General features: G+C 34.7%; 2 protein-coding genes across 4 annotated transcripts in view; one reads left to right on the top strand and one right to left on the bottom strand.

Moving 5' to 3' along the window:
- Positions 1 to 4869, top strand: part of LOC105211724 (CAD protein) — a 19683-nt gene extending 14814 nt beyond the window's left edge. The window contains exons 5-8 of the mRNA XM_011183315.3: positions 1236 to 1375; positions 1676 to 3545; positions 3610 to 3993; positions 4495 to 4869. Coding sequence (XP_011181617.1) covers positions 1236 to 1375; positions 1676 to 3545; positions 3610 to 3993; positions 4495 to 4695 — 2595 coding nt within the window. The 3' untranslated portion in view covers positions 4696 to 4869. The remainder of the gene's footprint in view (positions 1 to 1235; positions 1376 to 1675; positions 3546 to 3609; positions 3994 to 4494) is intronic.
- Positions 4869 to 18945, bottom strand: part of LOC105211722 (uncharacterized) — a 25556-nt gene continuing 11479 nt past the window's right edge. For all 3 annotated transcript variants that reach the window (XM_054231463.1, XM_054231462.1, XM_011183312.3), the window contains exons 2-4: positions 17283 to 17491; positions 5648 to 5777; positions 4869 to 5571 (exon numbers count right to left, since the gene is read on the bottom strand). In XM_054231463.1, the coding sequence (XP_054087438.1) occupies positions 5226 to 5571; positions 5648 to 5777; positions 17283 to 17382 (576 nt within the window). In that variant the 5' untranslated portion in view covers positions 17383 to 17491 and the 3' untranslated portion in view covers positions 4869 to 5225. The remainder of the gene's footprint in view (positions 5572 to 5647; positions 5778 to 17282; positions 17492 to 18945) is intronic.

Here is an 18945-nt window from a genome sequence, read left to right on the forward strand (position 1 = left end):
TATGTACTTATAGGCCGTGTAGGCATTTACAATTTTCTCAAGGTTTAATTTCTGCGTAAATATCATAAATCATTTGTGCAAATAGGAGAATATATTGATTGTTGGTCTTTAGTTTAGGTCAATGCTATACAGTATCAAGGACAGCATACAAAAAGTGTAAAAAATAATTCCATCTTTTTATGTTCTCAACGTAGAGTTAAGTTCTCAGCCTGTTGAATTTCTTGCTCATATTGTTAGGTGTGAAATAATAGTATATAGTTTGATCCAAATCAAATATTTGCTCGAAACTTTATCTTCTATGTAGTTAGATTTCATTTGGTATTTTTACTTCAATGAACAGTTGAAAGGTATCATAAATATGTATATACAGTTGAACTTGCATACCTCGAACTTCTATAAACCGAAGTTCTCCATAACTCGAACTCTTGCATTGGCAATAGAAGTGAAATTTCATACTAATTACCTTCCGTAACTCGGAAGTCTCTCTAACTCGAAGTTTTTGTGTGGATTATGGTAATTCGAGTTAGGCAAGTTCAACTGCAATTCTTTTCATGATTGTAAAAGCAGATACTCTCTGTGTTTCAGGATTTCCTTTTCTATTTACAAAATATCCATCATTCGTGCTATAATACTCTGATTCTTAAAATGACGTTTGACCCAACCTTTAGAGACCCCTAGCTCATCTATTGGAAAATATTCATAATAAATTGTTATAAAATGGTCTGATGATCATCTTGTATAGAAATACTATAGTCCATACAAGAATTAATTCAATAAAACGTTCAGATCTAAAGTCCGTTCCTTATAGACAAAAAAATTGTTCTAAATCTGTCACAATTCATTTGTGACAAGATTACGACCCCCAAAGGTGGATGGCCTATTACCTCATTTATATATTTACTACCATTCAACGATCAAAGAATTCAAATTAGATGATACTTAGTCTCACTTGATTATTGCAATAGGCATTAGTTGACCTCATCCCAACAGAACAAGTTTCACGATTTCCTGGTAAACCAATATAGTAAATAACGTCCAATTAATAATTCTGCAGTCGCTTCAAATTCATTTTTTCTTCCCCACAATCTAAGTCACTATGAGACCTAATGTTATTTATAAATCGTAATCTTGTACACGACATTTTGACGTACAGTTTGACCGATATTTAGCTACATATATTGCATATATAGTATAATGATGTACATCGCCTATAAAATCGTGCTTATCTTCAACAGGTGGAATCCGTTCAGTGGACTTTCGATAAGCAATCACCGGAAGATCCCAACGGCGAGCTGCGTCACTTGGCTGAGTTCTTAGCGAATAAACAATTTGATATGGTTATAAATTTGCCGATGCGGGGAGGAGGCGCAAGAAGGTAAGATATAAATCATGTTTATTGAACTTATCAGTAGACCTTTCCCGAAATCACCGTCATGCGGATTAAATCCTTTTAGTTAAGACCATGCATGTATTGTATTGGCCATAAAAGCAGACATGAGAGCGAGGTCTTCTGAGGTTAATTATAAATTTTCAATTTGTCCGCATCACCCAATTCTTAATTATGCCTTTGGTAGATATAAGGAGGGAAAACTGGGTGTTCTAAAACACTTAAAAAATATATTCCTCGTATAAGTTGATGACTTATATTAACACTATCATTCTTTACACCTTTCAGAGTGTCCTCCTTCATGACACACGGCTATCGTACACGTCGTCTCGCTGTCGACTACTCCATTCCACTGGTGACTGATGTTAAGTGTACCAAACTTTTGGTTGAATCCATGCGCATCACGGGCCGTCGTCCAGCAATGAAGACACATACCGACTGCATGACTTCGCGGCGCATTGTTAAACTGCCTGGTTTCATTGATGTGCACGTCCATTTGCGAGAACCTGGCGCCACACACAAGGAAGATTTCGCCACTGGTACTGCAGCCGCGTTGGCTGGTGGTGTCACATTAATTTGCGCTATGCCCAATACAAATCCATCAATTGTGGATCGTAATAGCTTCCAGGTCTTCCAAGACTTAGCAAAGGCCGGTGCTCGCTGCGACTATGCGCTTTATGTTGGCGCTTCCGACACAAACTGGCAACACATTGGTGAATTGGCCTCACAGGCTTGCGGTTTGAAGATGTATCTGAATGACACGTTTAGCACGTTGAAAATGACCGATATGACTGTGTGGGAGAAACACATGCAAAACTGGCCGAAACGTGCACCGATTGTGTGCCATGCCGAGCGTCAAACTATGGGCTCCGTTATACTAATGGCTCACTTACTGGATCGTCCTGTGCACATTTGTCACATTGCGCGTAAGGAGGAGATTATGCTAATACGCGCTGCAAAGGAAAAGGGCATACGCGTGACCTGCGAAGTTTGTCCACATCACTTATTCCTCTCCACAGATGACATACCCGCTATTGGTGATGGGCGTGCAGAGGTGCGTCCTGTTTTATGCACACCAGAGGATCAGCAAGCGCTGTGGGACAATATGAACTTTATCGATGTCTTTGCCACGGATCATGCGCCGCATACGTGGGAGGAGAAGAACTCTGAGAAGCCACCACCAGGTTTCCCCGGTTTGGAAACCATACTACCACTTTTGCTCAAAGCTGTGGACGACGGTCGCCTAACATTGGAGGACATACAGAATAAATTCTATCGCAATCCGAAACGCATCTTCAGTCTACCCGAACAGCCCAACACCTACATCGAGGTCGACTTGGATGAGGAATGGACGATAAATAGAGAAGAAATGCATTCGAAGGCGAAATGGACACCGTTTGAGGGTATGAAAGTGAAGGGTAAAGTGCATCGCGTTGTCTTGCGCGGTGAAGTCGCTTTCGTTGATGGTGAGGTACTCGTACAACCCGGTTTCGGTCAAAATATACGCGGTCAATATGGACGCAAATCGCTGATGCAACAATCCATGGAATCGCTGGATATTTATGCCTCCACTGACGCGCTCGACAAGCCGCAAGATCGTAGTACCGATTTTCTTTCCGATTCACAGGCCAACGAAGCATTCGCTAAGCTACTGGCCGAACCACCAACGAAAGTGCACTTTGCCGGTGACCCCAGTTTGTTGCGTCCCATCTCTCCATTGCCACGCATACGTTGCGACTCAGCCAGCAATGCGACGTTGCGTGAGCTGCTGCCCAAAAGCCATCCCACCGCAGCGCCAATCAGTCCCGTGGTACACAGTTTGCTCAACAAACACATACTCTCCGTCGACATGTTCAGCAAGGAGCATTTGAATGAAATCTTCAATTTGGCGCAAATATTGAAGAGCCGTGTCTCTAAAGATCGTCCGCTGGATGACATTTTGCGTGGCAAGATTATGGCTTCCATTTTCTATGAGGTGAGCACAAGAACCAGTTGTTCCTTCGCGGCAGCCATGCAGCGTTTGGGCGGACGCGTTATCTACATGGATCAGACAAGTTCATCGGTGAAGAAGGGTGAAACTTTGGAGGACAGCATCTCAGTCATGGCAGGTTACTCCGATGTGATTGTGTTGCGTCATCCAGAACCGGGTGCAGTTGCGGTAAGTTAAAAGTGATTTTCCTAGAAAATTTTCTTTACTTCATAATATTTTTACTTACCCACAGCGCGCCGCTAACCACTCACGTAAACCCATTCTCAATGCCGGCGATGGCGTGGGCGAGCATCCAACCCAAGCTCTGCTCGACATCTTTACCATTCGTGAGGAAATCGGTACCGTTAATGGTCTTACAATCACAATGGTTGGCGATCTAAAACATGGCCGCACTGTCCACTCTTTGGCGCGCCTCCTCACACTGTACAATATCACTTTACAGTATGTGAGCCCACCAAATCTAGGCATGCCTGAGGAAATTGTACGCTACTTAGCTACAAAAGGTGTCCTACAGAAGACTTTTAATTCTATGGAAGAAGCTTTGCCCACTACAGATGTACTTTACATGACACGCATACAGAAGGAACGTTTCGCCACAGAGGAGGAATACAAGAAGGTAAGAAAATATTTAAATTTTGGCGAAATTAGCGCAAGATAGTGCGTACGAGTTCGTTGGTATTGTGGTCCAACAGAGGCTATTGGAAAACAAGAGTAGATAAGGTTGTCTTCATGTAATCAAAATAATTATTCTGAACTTGGAATTTATTAAGTAGCGGCGAGTTGGTTGCAAAAATTATCTTAGAAAACGATGGAACGCCCCTAATCAGATCTCTGATCACAAGACAAAAATTTGTAGGTAATCTAAGGGAAGTTGGAGGTAATGAAACCTGAAGAAGTTCCAATCTTTAGTATGGGGAACCTTTTGAGTTCATAAATTTTAATTCTCGGGCTTCTTCCATTCGTTCAATTCAGCTTCGAGTATACGAAAGCTTTACTTCCGAGACCATTTTCAGTTATCTAAGACGCTCCCTTGCAGAGTACTTATATGACAAAGACAAAAATAGTATTTAGACTGTACTTCCACATTTCTAATGTTCTTTAATTTTTCTTCTTCTAGGCATGTGGTCACTTTGTTGTCACTCCTAAGCTAATGACGCTGGCGAGCCGTCGCACAATTGTTATGCATCCATTGCCACGTGTCTTCGAGATCAGCAAGGAGTTCGACTCAGACCCGCGTGCCGCCTACTTCCGTCAAGCGGAGTATGGTATGTATGTGCGCATGGCATTGCTAGCGATGGTCGTGGGTTCGAGAAACTGAGAAACAGCAGCCATATTTTCCTTCCACAATCCACAATGCGAAATAAAAGACATTTTTGGTATAGTTATGTGTGTGATTTTACATATATTTTTTATAATTTGTGTAATCTTTTATAAACTAAGAAGTATATTTTGTAATAAAACATTTTGTTGAAATATTAAACAAAAAAAAATATAAGAATAGTTTTTATAATATTTTCATAGCTGAAATGCATTTATAGAGATTAACGGTGCTTATAGTAAAAATTCCTCAAGTATTATATATTTATAGTTATCAGGTAATCGTGTGTTTAATTATATTGCTTAGTAATATTTTTTCTATTTTATAACTTTTGGTGCTTAAATTTCTATATATTGATTGCTACTTAACTAAAACAAATAACAAAAACGAACAAAAGAAGTTTTCCGTGAAAAAAACTCTACAAATCAGTCTTCACAATTCCACCAGCGCTTTTGAGAGTCTAACTGTACAACCACAATTCGCGCATGCGCATAAATTCAATTTTATTTTACAAAATTTCTTTCGCCTCTTCAGAAACGCTCAATATCCACAGCGGTCTCTTTCACACGCGCCTGCGCATTCACCTCATCGCTCCAGTGTGTCTTCTTCTTCGGTTTCGACAGTGTGTTCGTCAAATTCAACTCACTATTCATAAATGCCGAATTGAGATTACCCGATAAATTGCCAGAAGAAATCACCGCGACGCTGGGATTGTAAATTGGTGTTGCTGGCACCGAATTGCCCTCCTCGAGACTTGTGCCGCGCGTATAAGTGGTCGATATGGATGAACGCGTACTGTTCTCATCCAAGCTGCAAGTGCGTGCTGCGTCTGCTTTACCGTTTGCAGTGCGCGGACAATTTTTGCAATGGCGCACTCTGCAAAAGAGGAGGAAGGGTAAAAAATAAGAATTATTATAAGAGTCGGGGTTACATTTTTGTCTATAACACTTACTTTTTGCCGCTCTTGCAGCTCACCAGTGAAACCAGCACAGCTAGTATAACCATGGCGGCGAAAAGACCTGAGAGTCCAGCAATCATGGTCATCATCTCGTGTGGTTCGCCATCGGACGTAACTTTGGTTACTAAAATTATATGAAAAAGAGAATAAATTTTATTATGCTGTATGCTACTGTATATGTAAATTCATGTAAAGATTAAATATTTGTAATCATATATGAGCTCTCGTCCTCATCAGCAATAAATATAACTATTTGTAATTACAATAAGAGTGAATGGCCTATACACTAATAAGACAGTGTAGAAAATTGTAGCGGATGATATTACCAACAGTTATTTTATTTCATATAGTTTTTATCTTCCATTAGATCTAGTTGTTTCCTCAAAATACATATAAGAGTTCCAAAAAAGTTGTTGGATAATCACCGCAAAGCGGATATTCCGATTTTTCTTGTTATTCCGACCGACATTTTCAGTTTGGAATAAATGGGAATATATAGGATATCATAAAGGGAAGAGATGGGAACAGCCAAGGATAGAGGTTGGGCTGAAATTATTTGAATTTAGATTTTTGCGACATTTTTAGCTGCTGTGAGAACGAGAAGTACAATATTTTATTGATCCAATACAATATAGCCTCAATTTTAATCTATATATCAGCTGATTGCTTTCGGTTCCCTTTTTTGTAGGACTTCTGTTATCTCATGACCCATTCTACGGAGCAGATATTTGAGTCTCTTCCTGAGGAAGAGGTCACAGGGTGCCAAATCTGCCACCTGTTTTTACTTTTGTACTTATATGAATTTGACCAGTGGCGAACGCAGGAAAAAAATTTGGGGGGGGGGGGGGTTGCTTTTAGGTAAAAAGACAATGTTTCATTGTTTTATTCAGAAATTGAAGTCTAATCTTCTTTTAATTTGGGCCATAACATTTAAAATCTCTTCCTCCGTCACGTCTATATCTCTATGGATATTCAAGAGAGCCATTCCGTTCAGGCGTGCTTCTCCAGTTTTATTTCTTAAATATGTTTTAAGCCTGCGAAGTGAGGAAAACGAGCGTTCACTTGAAGCGACAGATATAGGGATTATTGCTCCAATCTTTAAAAAACGATGCACTGTTTTGAAAATTTTTGCATCGCAACAATTCAACGCGTCTAAAAAAGTTTTGGATCTCTTTGTTTGATTTAACCAGTTCCTGAAAATATATTCAAAATTTTAGTTAGAAAATATAATCTGAAGAAAAGATTTTTAACCTTTTCCACATTCTAAATTCAGCAACGAAATCATCGGGATCTTCTACATCAGCGGTTAAGTTAAGACACTCAAGTATTTTTTTGCAAAAAGCATAATTTTTTTTAATATATATTTATTTCACAACAGTTTGCTCATGGAACGAAAACTGAAAGTCATAATAAAAATTTTTCAAATTTTTCCTGTATTATGATTAACAATAAACTCTAAAAATAATAATAGAAACCTTATTGGTGACTTATCAGTTCAGAACTAATTTTCAAAAGAAGTCCATTTTCGACTCACAACTCCCCTTAAATCTAAAAAAATCCAGTTCAGTAGCCACAGAGTTATAAGGCAAAGTCCAGTTTATATTTTTCTGGGTTTTTTTATTGGCCTACATTCCCACAACTTTTTAATACTATCCCGATACAATAGGTTTGTTTTTAGTTTAACATTTTCATAGTTTCAAAAAATTAAATTCTATCAGCAGAAAAGTATCAAAATAGGCCGTTTGTGAACAAAAAAGTATCAAATCACAAAATTTAGAAAATACAATTGTATCAAAACAGCAACGCTGTTAGTGACTAATGTATTCATTTATTTTACATATTCTTACATCGTCGACAGAAAGATTGCTTTGAAAACAACAAATTACAATTTTTCAAATGACTATGTAGAATTAAATTCTATTATTTAAAAATTCAATTACTTTGGTGGGGGTTTTAACACCCCAAAACCCCCCTCCCCCCTGTGTTCGACTTATGACCCCTGGATTTGACTTATATGGTTATTTGCTTCACTAACTCAATGTCATGAATTTGTTGTTCTTTTTTTTATTGACTTAAATTTTGTTTAAACACATTCTCTGATACTCGAAATCAATATCAATATCAAACCAAAACAACATTAAAAATATTTTTTTTTAATTCTTTAAGCATTTAAATCTTGCTTCGAAGTTCTTAAAATTTGTCATAAAATTATAAATTTGGCAAAATAAAAATTATTATACAATATCAAAGTCAAACTCATTCACTATATGTAAAAAATACATACATACAACAACCAAAACAAGAAAAATTCATTAATTTGCATAAAATAATATAATTAATTATTTGTTTTGATTTCGTTGAAGGTCTTAATCAAGTATAAGTTATACGCCTACGCCGCAAGAGGTCAAAAAACTATTGTCACTTAATATTGTACAATATTTAAAAGCCGTTATAAATATAACGGGTGATTTTTTTGAGGTTAGGATTTTCATGCATTAGTATTTGACAGATCACGTGGGATTTCAGACATGGTGTCAAAGAGAAAGATGCTCAGTATGCTTTGACATTTCATCATGAATAGACTTACTAACGAGCAACGCTTGCAAATCATTGAATTTTATTACCAAAATCAGTGTTCGGTTCGAAATGTGAAATCCGCTTTTTTATCGACAAATTTTGTTCAGCGATGAGGCTCATTTCTGGTTGAATGGCTACGTAAATAAGCAAAATTGCCGCATTTGGGGTGAAGAGCAACCAGAAGCCGTTCAAGAACTGCCCATGCATCCCGAAAAATGCACTGTTTGGTGTGGTTTGTACGCTGGTGGAATCATTGGACCGTATTTTTTCAAAGATGCTGTTGGACGCAACGTTACGGTGAATGGCGATCGCTATCGTTCGATGCTAACAAACTTTTTGTTGCCAAAAATGGAAGAACTGAACTTGGTTGATATGTGGTTTCAACAAGATGGCGCTACATGCCACACAGCTCGCGATTCTATGGCCATTTTGAGGGAAAACTTCGGAGAACAATTCATCTCAAGAAATGGACCCGTAAGTTGGCCACCAAGATCATGCGATTTAACGCCTTTAGACTATTTTTTGTGGGGCTACGTCAAGTCTAAAGTCTACAGAAATAAGCCAGCAACTATTCCAGCTTTGGAAGACAACATTTCCGAAGAAATTCGGGCTATTCCGGCCGAAATGCTCGAAAAAGTTGCCCAAAATTGGACTTTCCGAATGGACCACCTAAGACGCAGCCGCGGTCAACATTTAAATGAAATTATCTTCAAAAAGTAAATGTCATGAACCAATCTAACGTTTCAAATAAAGAACCGATGAGATTTTGCAAATTTTATGCGTTTTTTTTTTTTAAAAGTTATCAAGCTCTTAAAAAATCACCCTTTATATGCGTGTATGTGTGTATGTTTATATATGGCTAATTGATATGGACACATGTCAAACAATTAATGCAAATTTTATGGCTCATTGATTTAATTCAGAGTTGTGTAGGAAAAATTATCGATTATTGTTGCAAATTAATATGGCAATTATAGGGCTGTTGAAAAGCGCATGGGAATATTGAAATACCTATAGGTAATAGGTAAACAATTATTAACATAACTATTGACACGGGGAACTACCTGCGCGCCCACTGTGTGCTGGGCGCGTGTGTACTAAGTGGCTGGCATTTAGACTACATAGGTGTAAATTGTTTATGGTTCAAGTGTCGCTTAGCTTGATGTCACATTCGTTATAAATTTCATCAGTTTCCTTATCGGAACTACATTTACCTACCACCTATGCCATGGAACTACATTTGAATAAGTTAAAAATTACAAGAAAATGTGAACTAGAGCAGGCGACGACTGTTGTACAGTGAGTGCGTGACTATCTAGCTACTTGAGTTTGGTTCGAATAATGATTTCAAATATAAGAAAACTTTAGACACTTTTTTTAAGTGTATCAGAAACCTTCTATAGTACTACTAACACAAAAGAGTTTTCGAAAGCGGCACACCATTTAATAGTTTGCTTTAATTATATAGCGCCCCATAAATTGTTGGTGCAGCGCGGCCCAGTAACTTACAACTTGTTGGCGCTAAGTTATTTCTATTTAAAGTTACAAATTCAGTTGTCTAATTGGTTACATGCTTGAGGCGTTGAACTGCATTTTTTCCCTCGCAATTCCAACTAACCAATTGACATTCTCATTTAGTATTAATTACTTGCGGTGACAATTACACAACGCAAACAACTGTTGCTTTGTTGTGTTCTACTTTCACCAATCGCTTTGGTTTTCGGAAATGAATTAATGTCCCGTTGTCAAACAATAAATTTAGTGCTAGAATATTGACAAATGAATTATATATTCACATTCTAGTGTTTAATGTGTGTCGGAAATGCGTTGAAAAGTGAAAGTTGTCAGCGTTTACGTAGTCTATTTTTAGAAGCATCTACAGAATTTCCTAATTTTCTGAGTTAAAACTGTGCTTTTATTTGAAATCTAGATTATTTTTAGCAAGGTAAAGTAACTTTTATTTACAATGTTGAAATGAAATATTTCCACTTGATTTGCAAGTCTTGTAGAGCTTGTAATAAATTAATTTCCTTGTACATTTTTAGAAAGTAAACCATAAAATTTACATTATTCATAAATAAAAGTGGTAAGAAAATGCATTTTTTCCTGTTCTTGTTTTACATAAAATCACAATACTATTATGCTGCACTGTAAGTTGTTTCGCAAATTGAGATCGAAAAAAATGGTTTAGAGTTCCTTGTTGAGTACTAACCCACAAATCAATTCGAATGTAGAATTCAAAAATAGTGAAATTGTAGCATATCTTCATAATAAGAGAACCTTATAATACAATAAAAAGTAGAAAAATTAATTTAAAACAAGTAAAGTAGGGTTAAGTTCGGTTGTGACCGAACATTTTATACTCTCGCAATTTATTTATTTAATATTATATAATAGACAATTTGACCCACATATTCTTCATATATATGGTATAAAGTCCATTGATAGTTGGAAACCCCAATATTAGGTTAAAAGCACCAAGGTCTATATGGGGCCTTGAAAACCAATGGTCCGATTTCGGCGATTTTTAGAAAAGGGCTTCCACACTATAAATGTAGTATTTATACAAACCAAATTTCATTGATATTGGTCGAGTAGATTCGGAGCCACACCCACTTAAAATTTTGTATACCAATTTGGGTGGAGCCCTTCTGTACCTTCTTTATCATGAAATTTAAGGTTTCTGGTGTTCCCTTACTGAATTAAAGCATTTTTAGTAGTTTTCAATATAACCTTTGTATGGGAGGTGGGCGTGGTTATAATCCGATATCCTCCATTTTTGGACTGAATAAGGAAATGACTGAAAAAAAGTAGTTTTCGAGATATGTACAAAAAACTTTGTATGAGGCGGGGCCATGCCCACTTTCCCAGACAAATTACATCCAAATATGCCCCTTCCTAGAACAATCCTTTGTATCAAATTTTATTTCCATAGCTTTATTTATGGCTTAGTTATGGCACTTTATGTGTTTTCGGTTTTCGCCATTTTGTGGGCGTGGGAGTGGTCCTTCCTATGGCGCCAAGAAACAAGTGTTCCAAGTTTCATCAAGATATCTTAATTTTTACTCAAGTTACAGCTTGCACAGACCGACGGACGGACAGACAGACATTCGGATTTTGACTCCCCTCGTCGCCCTGATCACTTTAGTATATATAACCTTATATCTAACTCGTTAAGTTTTGGATGTTACAAACAACCGTTATGTGAACAAAACTGTAATACTCTCTTTAGCAACTTTGTTGCTAGCAACATTGTTTCGAGAGTATAAAAAACTGTATTTCGGCTGGAATAATTTTGTTTATCGAAGACAAACGAAAACCGAAAATATTTTAAGCATATAACAGTTTCTTTATTCAGACTTCTGGTTTTCAGTGAGACAATATTTTTCGGAATTGGTCTTTTAGACAGCTGTACTTGACTCACACTCAGTTTGGTTTGCCATTTCATAATGAAACGGACTTACTCGAGAACAACATTTATTGTTAACATATGACTTCTATTGCTGCAAAAAGTGTTCGAAAATTGGGCCTATCGGTTGGAATTCACTCGAGCCTTATGCGGTGGTTAACTTGCCCGAAATCATTTTTAAAACATAATGGCAAACTCTTATCTTTTTAATTAAATTAAATTCTTGCCCACAAAATTTAATTTTATAATTTTATTTCTTCTTGAAAACCAAAAGTCTCAAAAAACACCCTTTATAATCAAGAAATAGTTAGACATAGTTTTTTTTGGTGAACCTACGGTGAAAATATAGTCTAATCGTGGTACTGTAACTACAAGCCTACAACCAACCAACTGCACCTTTGAGCACATGTCACTCATACCACACGTTGCACTCAATTAGTACGTACCATGTTCCTATGCATGCTAGTAGTGAATTCTTGCCTCCAATTCTTGTATGTTACTTATTCTCCCACACGAGATAAAGTGATTTGTCTTGTAAAAACAACTTTTTATTTAAATTAAGCCAGACTCTCCAGTGTGCTTACATAACCGCAGCAAGCCACCAGGTCGTATGAGTAATATAAGACACAAAAGAAGTAAATAAATAAAAGTGCAAATAATTCCAGCGATTTTCTGCTCGAACACGTTAATTTAGTGTTAATTGCATTATTTAACATAATCCTAAACGCATTCTCATTTCAATTTGCAAACAAGCGCAGACAATTTTGTGCAACATTTTCACAGCATAATTATTTGAAGTTCAAGTGATTGTAATGCCATAGAGATAATGAGTGTGTTATAATCATAAACGCACTCTCGTGCAGCTGTGCTAACACATGCGTTTGTATATATATTTATGCGTTCACTCGCGTGTTTGCCATCGGCATGAATAGTGAATAGTGAATGAACGCGTCTGGCAATGACACTGACAATGAGACGAGTGCATGGCTGTTTACTTTCGATGCCCCCAATGGGTTCAACAATATATGCAACAACAATAGCAACAACAAATATGCGTAATAGATATGAGTGAATGCAAATGTACATATTTACATGCACTCAGTTTTCAGCAAATAGTTATTTACATATGAGTGTGTGTATGTGCAAGCGTCAGTTGTCAACATGAATTCAATTATTGTCACGTTATTATGAGCGAGCTATTACTGTTATGAACCTACTCATGTGCAAATATATTATTGTGACGATTACAACAATGCATATTTTTGTGTTTGCTATAAACGCGTCATTAGAAATAAATACAGTTATTGGCGACATGCGGCTATTTTGAATACAGAAAGGGTACTTAACAGTTACGTATTGTTCGAAAAATCGCTTAGAAACACAGCTAAAGTGCAGGCTTTGATGTTGTTGGTGGGGTTAATGAATATATTAATCGAGCAGATGAATTTGTTTCGACGACTTTATATACTTCTTCCAGATTTTGAAGTACAGTCAAAAATATCTTTCGAATGTGGTTTTCCTTTTTCTTTAATAATATAAATCAAAAATAATCGGCTGGTAATTAGTTTAGAAATTTATCGATAACTTATTTTTTTCAATAACAATTATTTCAGAAATGTGTATCACTTTTAAATATAGAAAAATTACAGTAAAACGATTTTATGCAAATATTTGAAAAATATAGTGCTCGAAGTGTATCGATAAGTAAATAATAAATAGTTTCGGTGTTATTATTTTATTTATGATTAATATCAATAAAAAATCGATTAGTAAATAATTTGAAAATTTTTTCGATAATACATCTTTCAGAAAATTTTTTTAAATATTTCTAAATTTAAGAACGATTTTATGCATTTATTTGAAAAATACCGCTCGAGATAACTATCGAAATTTATCGATAAATAACAAAATTATGTTTTATTTTCGGTGTTATTATTTTATTTATAATTAATATCAATCGATTTGAAGATAATTTGAAAATTATCGATAATTTATTTATTTATTTTAATTTATTTATTTATTTTTTCGATAATACATCTCTCAGAAAATTTTCACTGTTATCTTAAATATTTCTAAATTTAAGAACGATTTTATGCATTTAATTGAAAAATGCCACTCGAGATAACTATCGAAATTTATCGATAAATAATAAAAATTCGATGAAATTATCAAAAAAGTTAAACAAATTAAATTTAAAAATTTACAAATTTACAAATAAATAAATAATTTTTTAATTTTTTTTTTTGGTCGACTAATTCCGGTGATATTCGAATCATCTTTTGAAATGAGTTTGATAGCTATTTTATGTTTTGAATTCCACTTCAAACACCAACTTAATGAAAAGCTCTCGGCCTAAAACCTCTATATTTCAGTGCGTGGTTCAATCACTTCGAATGATGTGCATTCGAATTTATGCAAATTTCTGCCAGATCGTATACTAAATTATAAATAAATTTCTAATTAACAAACTGTCAACATGTGCTGAATAACTCAGAGTGTTTTATCTTCGCATTCATTAACAAATTGAAGGAAAAAACGACGTTGTCATTCATTGTGGGCAAATTAGGAGAAGATGTATCAACTTTTCATTGACTCTACAGAGCTCTGCTATTCTAATGTTGAAATAAGAAATCGCTAAATTAACATAATTTAACTGCAAACACGTGATAATTAAATATTTAATAGTCATTTTATAGACAAAAATAAATTATACTTGATTTTATGTGAATTTGTGTTAAAATATTTTGAGTTAATTAATTCGAAAAATAAAATGACTAAATTAATTTTATGTGAAATTATATTTATATTAATTGTTTCATATATTCATTATTGAATTAACGGCAGTTGATGAGAATTTTGTGAAAATTTATTTTGCATTTATTTTATATATATTTTTTTTTTTTAATGTATTAATAACCCTTAATTCCCTGCATTTATATATATATATATTTGAATCAGCTCAGTAACCCATAATGAGCGAGAAGAGAACGAGTTCAGCCGAGCCTTTTCGGTCAACTTATTTTACACCATAATTACTTGGTATGAAATTAACATATGTTTTTGGGTTAGAGTGTATTTTAAAACTGTCCATATTTGCGCTGCATAATGAGCTTATTGAATGTGCTGAAGCCCACAACTTTGTAATTTACAAAGTATTCAGTTACAGAAATGTAAAACACGTCATTTGGAGTTGTGTTTATTTTAACCGATGGGTGTGTAATCTCCACAACCGTTAGTTTAATAGAGATCAAGTCAAACACTGACGTCTTGAACGTGTAGTTTGAGTATAAATCGCTTAATTTTAGTAATCTTATTTGTGGCGTATTCAATCAGTTCTAAACAGTTAAGTATTCAATCTGATCAGAACAGTTAAGTGATCCCAAGAGGGGAACTGCGGAACTATTTACTAACGATATGGATATGGTACTTGTGTTGGTATTATTTATTATTTTCTACAGTAGTGTTTTCCTTGAAATTATTAGCTCCTCTACTTCTATCTATGTATTCCAGATGCTTCATATAGATTTCAAAGAATTTCTTCTAGTACCACGTGTGCCATTATCAAACAAAAACGATCCTGAAGTGAAGATCGAATTCCACAATGAATTTCGTTACTTTCAAAAAATTAAAATAACTATAAACACAGTTAAATATTTATAAACTCTTTAAGCAAGCACTTATCTACTACATTTCAAAAATAAATTAACGATTCTAGTTGCGTTTAAATAAAAACAAAAAACTTTTATTTCACCTATGTGTGTATGCAAATTAGCAGCTCGTTCACACCTTTTTTTCTATAATGTGCGGCAATTATGCAAATTTCGAATTCAAAACAAAAAAATAAGAAAAAAGCGAAGTAAAGGTATATATGTGATAGTCGTGCGTGCCTAACACGTCTTACCACTTTTCCGCATTTGCTTGCGGCGCGATCAGTAACCATGATTCAATAGCTGTATTTCATATGGCGCAGACAGCATGGTTTTTGTCTGTACAAGCGTCTGAAGATGAGCATCGCGTTCGAGTGGGTAAATTAATGCGCTAGCAGAATGTCAGACAAATGCAATTGCAGTGATGCAGTAAGGCAAGCAAACCGGCAGCAACAAAACTGGTCTCTTAACATTGATTTGCATTATACAATGATTTAATAAGTGATAAGCGGCAGAGTTTTAATGGCTTATTTGTTACGTACTTAACTGGGTTTTACCCAGTTTGGTTTGTGCAAAACAGTTTGCGCAATATTGTTTGTGCATTTAAAGTTTTTGTTAAAAGTTTGTTTAACAGAATTTTTGTTAGTTAACTAGTTTGTGCAATATAATTTGCGCAATAAAGTTTGCGCAATATAGTTTGTGCATTTCTCATTTTTGCTAAATATTTATTTTTTACAAAATTTTCACTTTTAAACATATTCTATTATTTGCACAAACCAGTTTGCGCAAACTCAATTTCATATATAACTAACTATCAACTTTAGTTTCCTCTCTAGCACTGTAAACACACTCTTGTTAATTATTAAGTGATGTACAAATTGCATGTTTACTTAAACTTTTCCGTGTCATCTACAATGCTTCTCCTACAAGTGGGAAATTCCATTACATATTCATGTAGTCCATACATTGTATATGTGTGCCGCATTTTAGTGTAAATTTTTATATTTGCAAGCTTGTTAAGTTACACAGCTTGTAAAACAGTTTAGAGGCTTGTATATTATCTATGTACACACACTTGTTTCAAGTGCACCAATAACAAGTGTTGGGACGTTTTCCGACATGCATTATGATTTTCAACAGATCAGCTATCAAGTGCTATTGATTCTTCTATATAATCTCGTATTTGAGATTAGTCATTCCTTGGTCTCATCTCATTAATATTAATGTGCTTCCATATAGCATATAAATTATTTATCATTATCGCCTATTTGTATTCCTTTTAATTGACAGTCGATAGACAGTGCAAATCGATTTTAGATAAGACTCTTGTCATAATAGCAGACTTTTCTATTAAATTCTTTACAAATAGATTATTCAACTAAAGCTTAGAAACCTTAATTGTGTTAATTATATAGAAAATGAAGAGATCATCTTCATCCTAAGGCTCCATACTTTCAATTGATATACGATATGATATGTGATCTCTTGTTATAAGGAATATTCTAGGACAACGTTAATTAAATGTTCAAATGATTTCTAGACTTTGGAAACTATGACATAACGGTATTGTTCTGAACTCTGATCTTAAAGTCATCCAGATCACGATATAACTGTATTTCTTTCAGTCTTGGAAGAAAATATTGATCAGAAGATTCGTCAAAAAACGATACTTTGTTGCATTTCTCTATTATCTATATTAGTCAGAGATCGCTTCTATCGACTACAGTCTTATATACGTAATGAGAGAGAGAGAGAGAGAGAGAGACAGAGAGAGATAGAGAGATTACAAAGAGATTCCTAGTTGGGTAATTAAGAATCTTTTAACAATTCGGTAATTGTTCTAGAAAATGTTTTCGAAGATCGATCGAGAAATGAGTTTGAAGATCAATATAATCGGTGTCAAATTTTCTTATTTTTTTTTCTAAAGAATGAGTTTTTTAAAACAACACAAATTTTTCTGTTTGTATGATGTTTAAAAATTGTGATGATCACTTACTTGAATCCTCCACCACAAAGCGTTTGGTATGCATGGCCTTCATATACGGATCCATTTGCTCCTTATTTATGGTTATGCTGGCATCCATGTGATGTGTCATTAATTAAACGAAATTTCGAAATCTCTTTCGAAAATAAAGTGGGTTAACAATACGTTAACTTGCGCACAGCACTCACTGTCTGCTACTTCGTCAGGCGCGGGTTAATGAACTGTAATAAAAAAGAGCATATAAAGGTAAGTAAGTACATTTAGTGGCATTTCAGGCTGTGTTAAACAAAGAAAGCGTTTCAATACTATATGAAGTCCGAAAAAAGTTAGTTATTTTCAGTTCAAATTTTTACAGCAATTGCCAAATGTGGCGGATGGGAAAAACTTGTTGTTTGCCTGTTTATGCGTACATTAGTAATGACAGCATTTTTGATTTTTTGCTAAATTGAGCAATTAATTTTTTCACTGTGATATGTCAAATAAATCAACATGGTGAAATTGTCGAAAGTCATTTAAAACTAATGATGGTAATTTGAGCTTTTGTGGAGTCGACAAGTAAAGTTGAAAAGCAATCAAACGCTCAGTTTTTTACTCGAATGAAAGTGTTCCGCTTCTGTGCGCAAGCTTCTCGCATGTGAGTGATTGGCGACATAATTTTTTTTTCTCTTTTTGCACTAATATCGCAATTTCTATTTATAGAGTATTGCAGAACTGTTAATTAAGTATGCTTGACTAACTCAAATAACAGGAATAATGGTTAGTAGAAATTAAAAAATAAATTTAATTAAAATAAATAGTTTAGAAACTATAGTTAAAGTGATTCTAAATAAAATTTTTATTTTTCTATTCTATCATCTTCCAGCTCCTGAAGACCACTTTCTGATCTGTAGTTTTCATTTTTCTGCTATCTTAATGTAACCCTTAAAATGATACTGTTTCCAAAAATCCTAATTATAATTCGTTATTGTTCATATTAAAGCTATAGCTTTTTTGGAAGAAAAAAACTCACATTCAAGTGATAAGTAAGTAAGAATTACTATCTGAACCACAAACTACATAGCTGTATACTCATGTATGTATGTATATAATAGACAACTTTCGTCGGCTTTTAAATAGAAAATTAGAATGTTCTAATTAGTTGCAGTAATTCATTAAGAAATATTATATGTCAACTAAAAGAGCAATTAAAGCCAAAGCTATAAATCTCAGAATTACGTAACATACATAAATTAGATCGCAGGCAATTCTCTTTCATAAATCTCTGTTATCTATATAATAATTTAGGCTGTCTAAGTAATGAGAATATTATCAGCTATTTTGTGCTGAGAATCCAGACTGTGCCTTTTGTTCTTCATTTTTGGTGTGCTTACGTATTTATGGGATTTTTTTTCGTACATGTCCATAGATTGAGGTTAGATTACTGATCGTCGCAAAAGTGGAAACACACAAAATTATATAAGAATGGTCTGAAATATCATACACATGTCATGGAACTGCTGTCAGAACCATCGAGTTACCATAAATGGACATAATATAAACTTTGTTCATAAAAAATACGGATCCTCTGGTAACACTAAGTTATCATTAATTAGTACACTGTCCAAAAAACTATTATTGAAAAAATATTTATAGACTTTCTCTATGGAATCCTAATCTGATCTTAAATTTACTGGGC

Source organism: Zeugodacus cucurbitae, chromosome 5, assembly GCF_028554725.1.
Source record: "Zeugodacus cucurbitae isolate PBARC_wt_2022May chromosome 5, idZeuCucr1.2, whole genome shotgun sequence".
NCBI lineage: Eukaryota > Metazoa > Arthropoda > Insecta > Diptera > Tephritidae > Zeugodacus > Zeugodacus cucurbitae.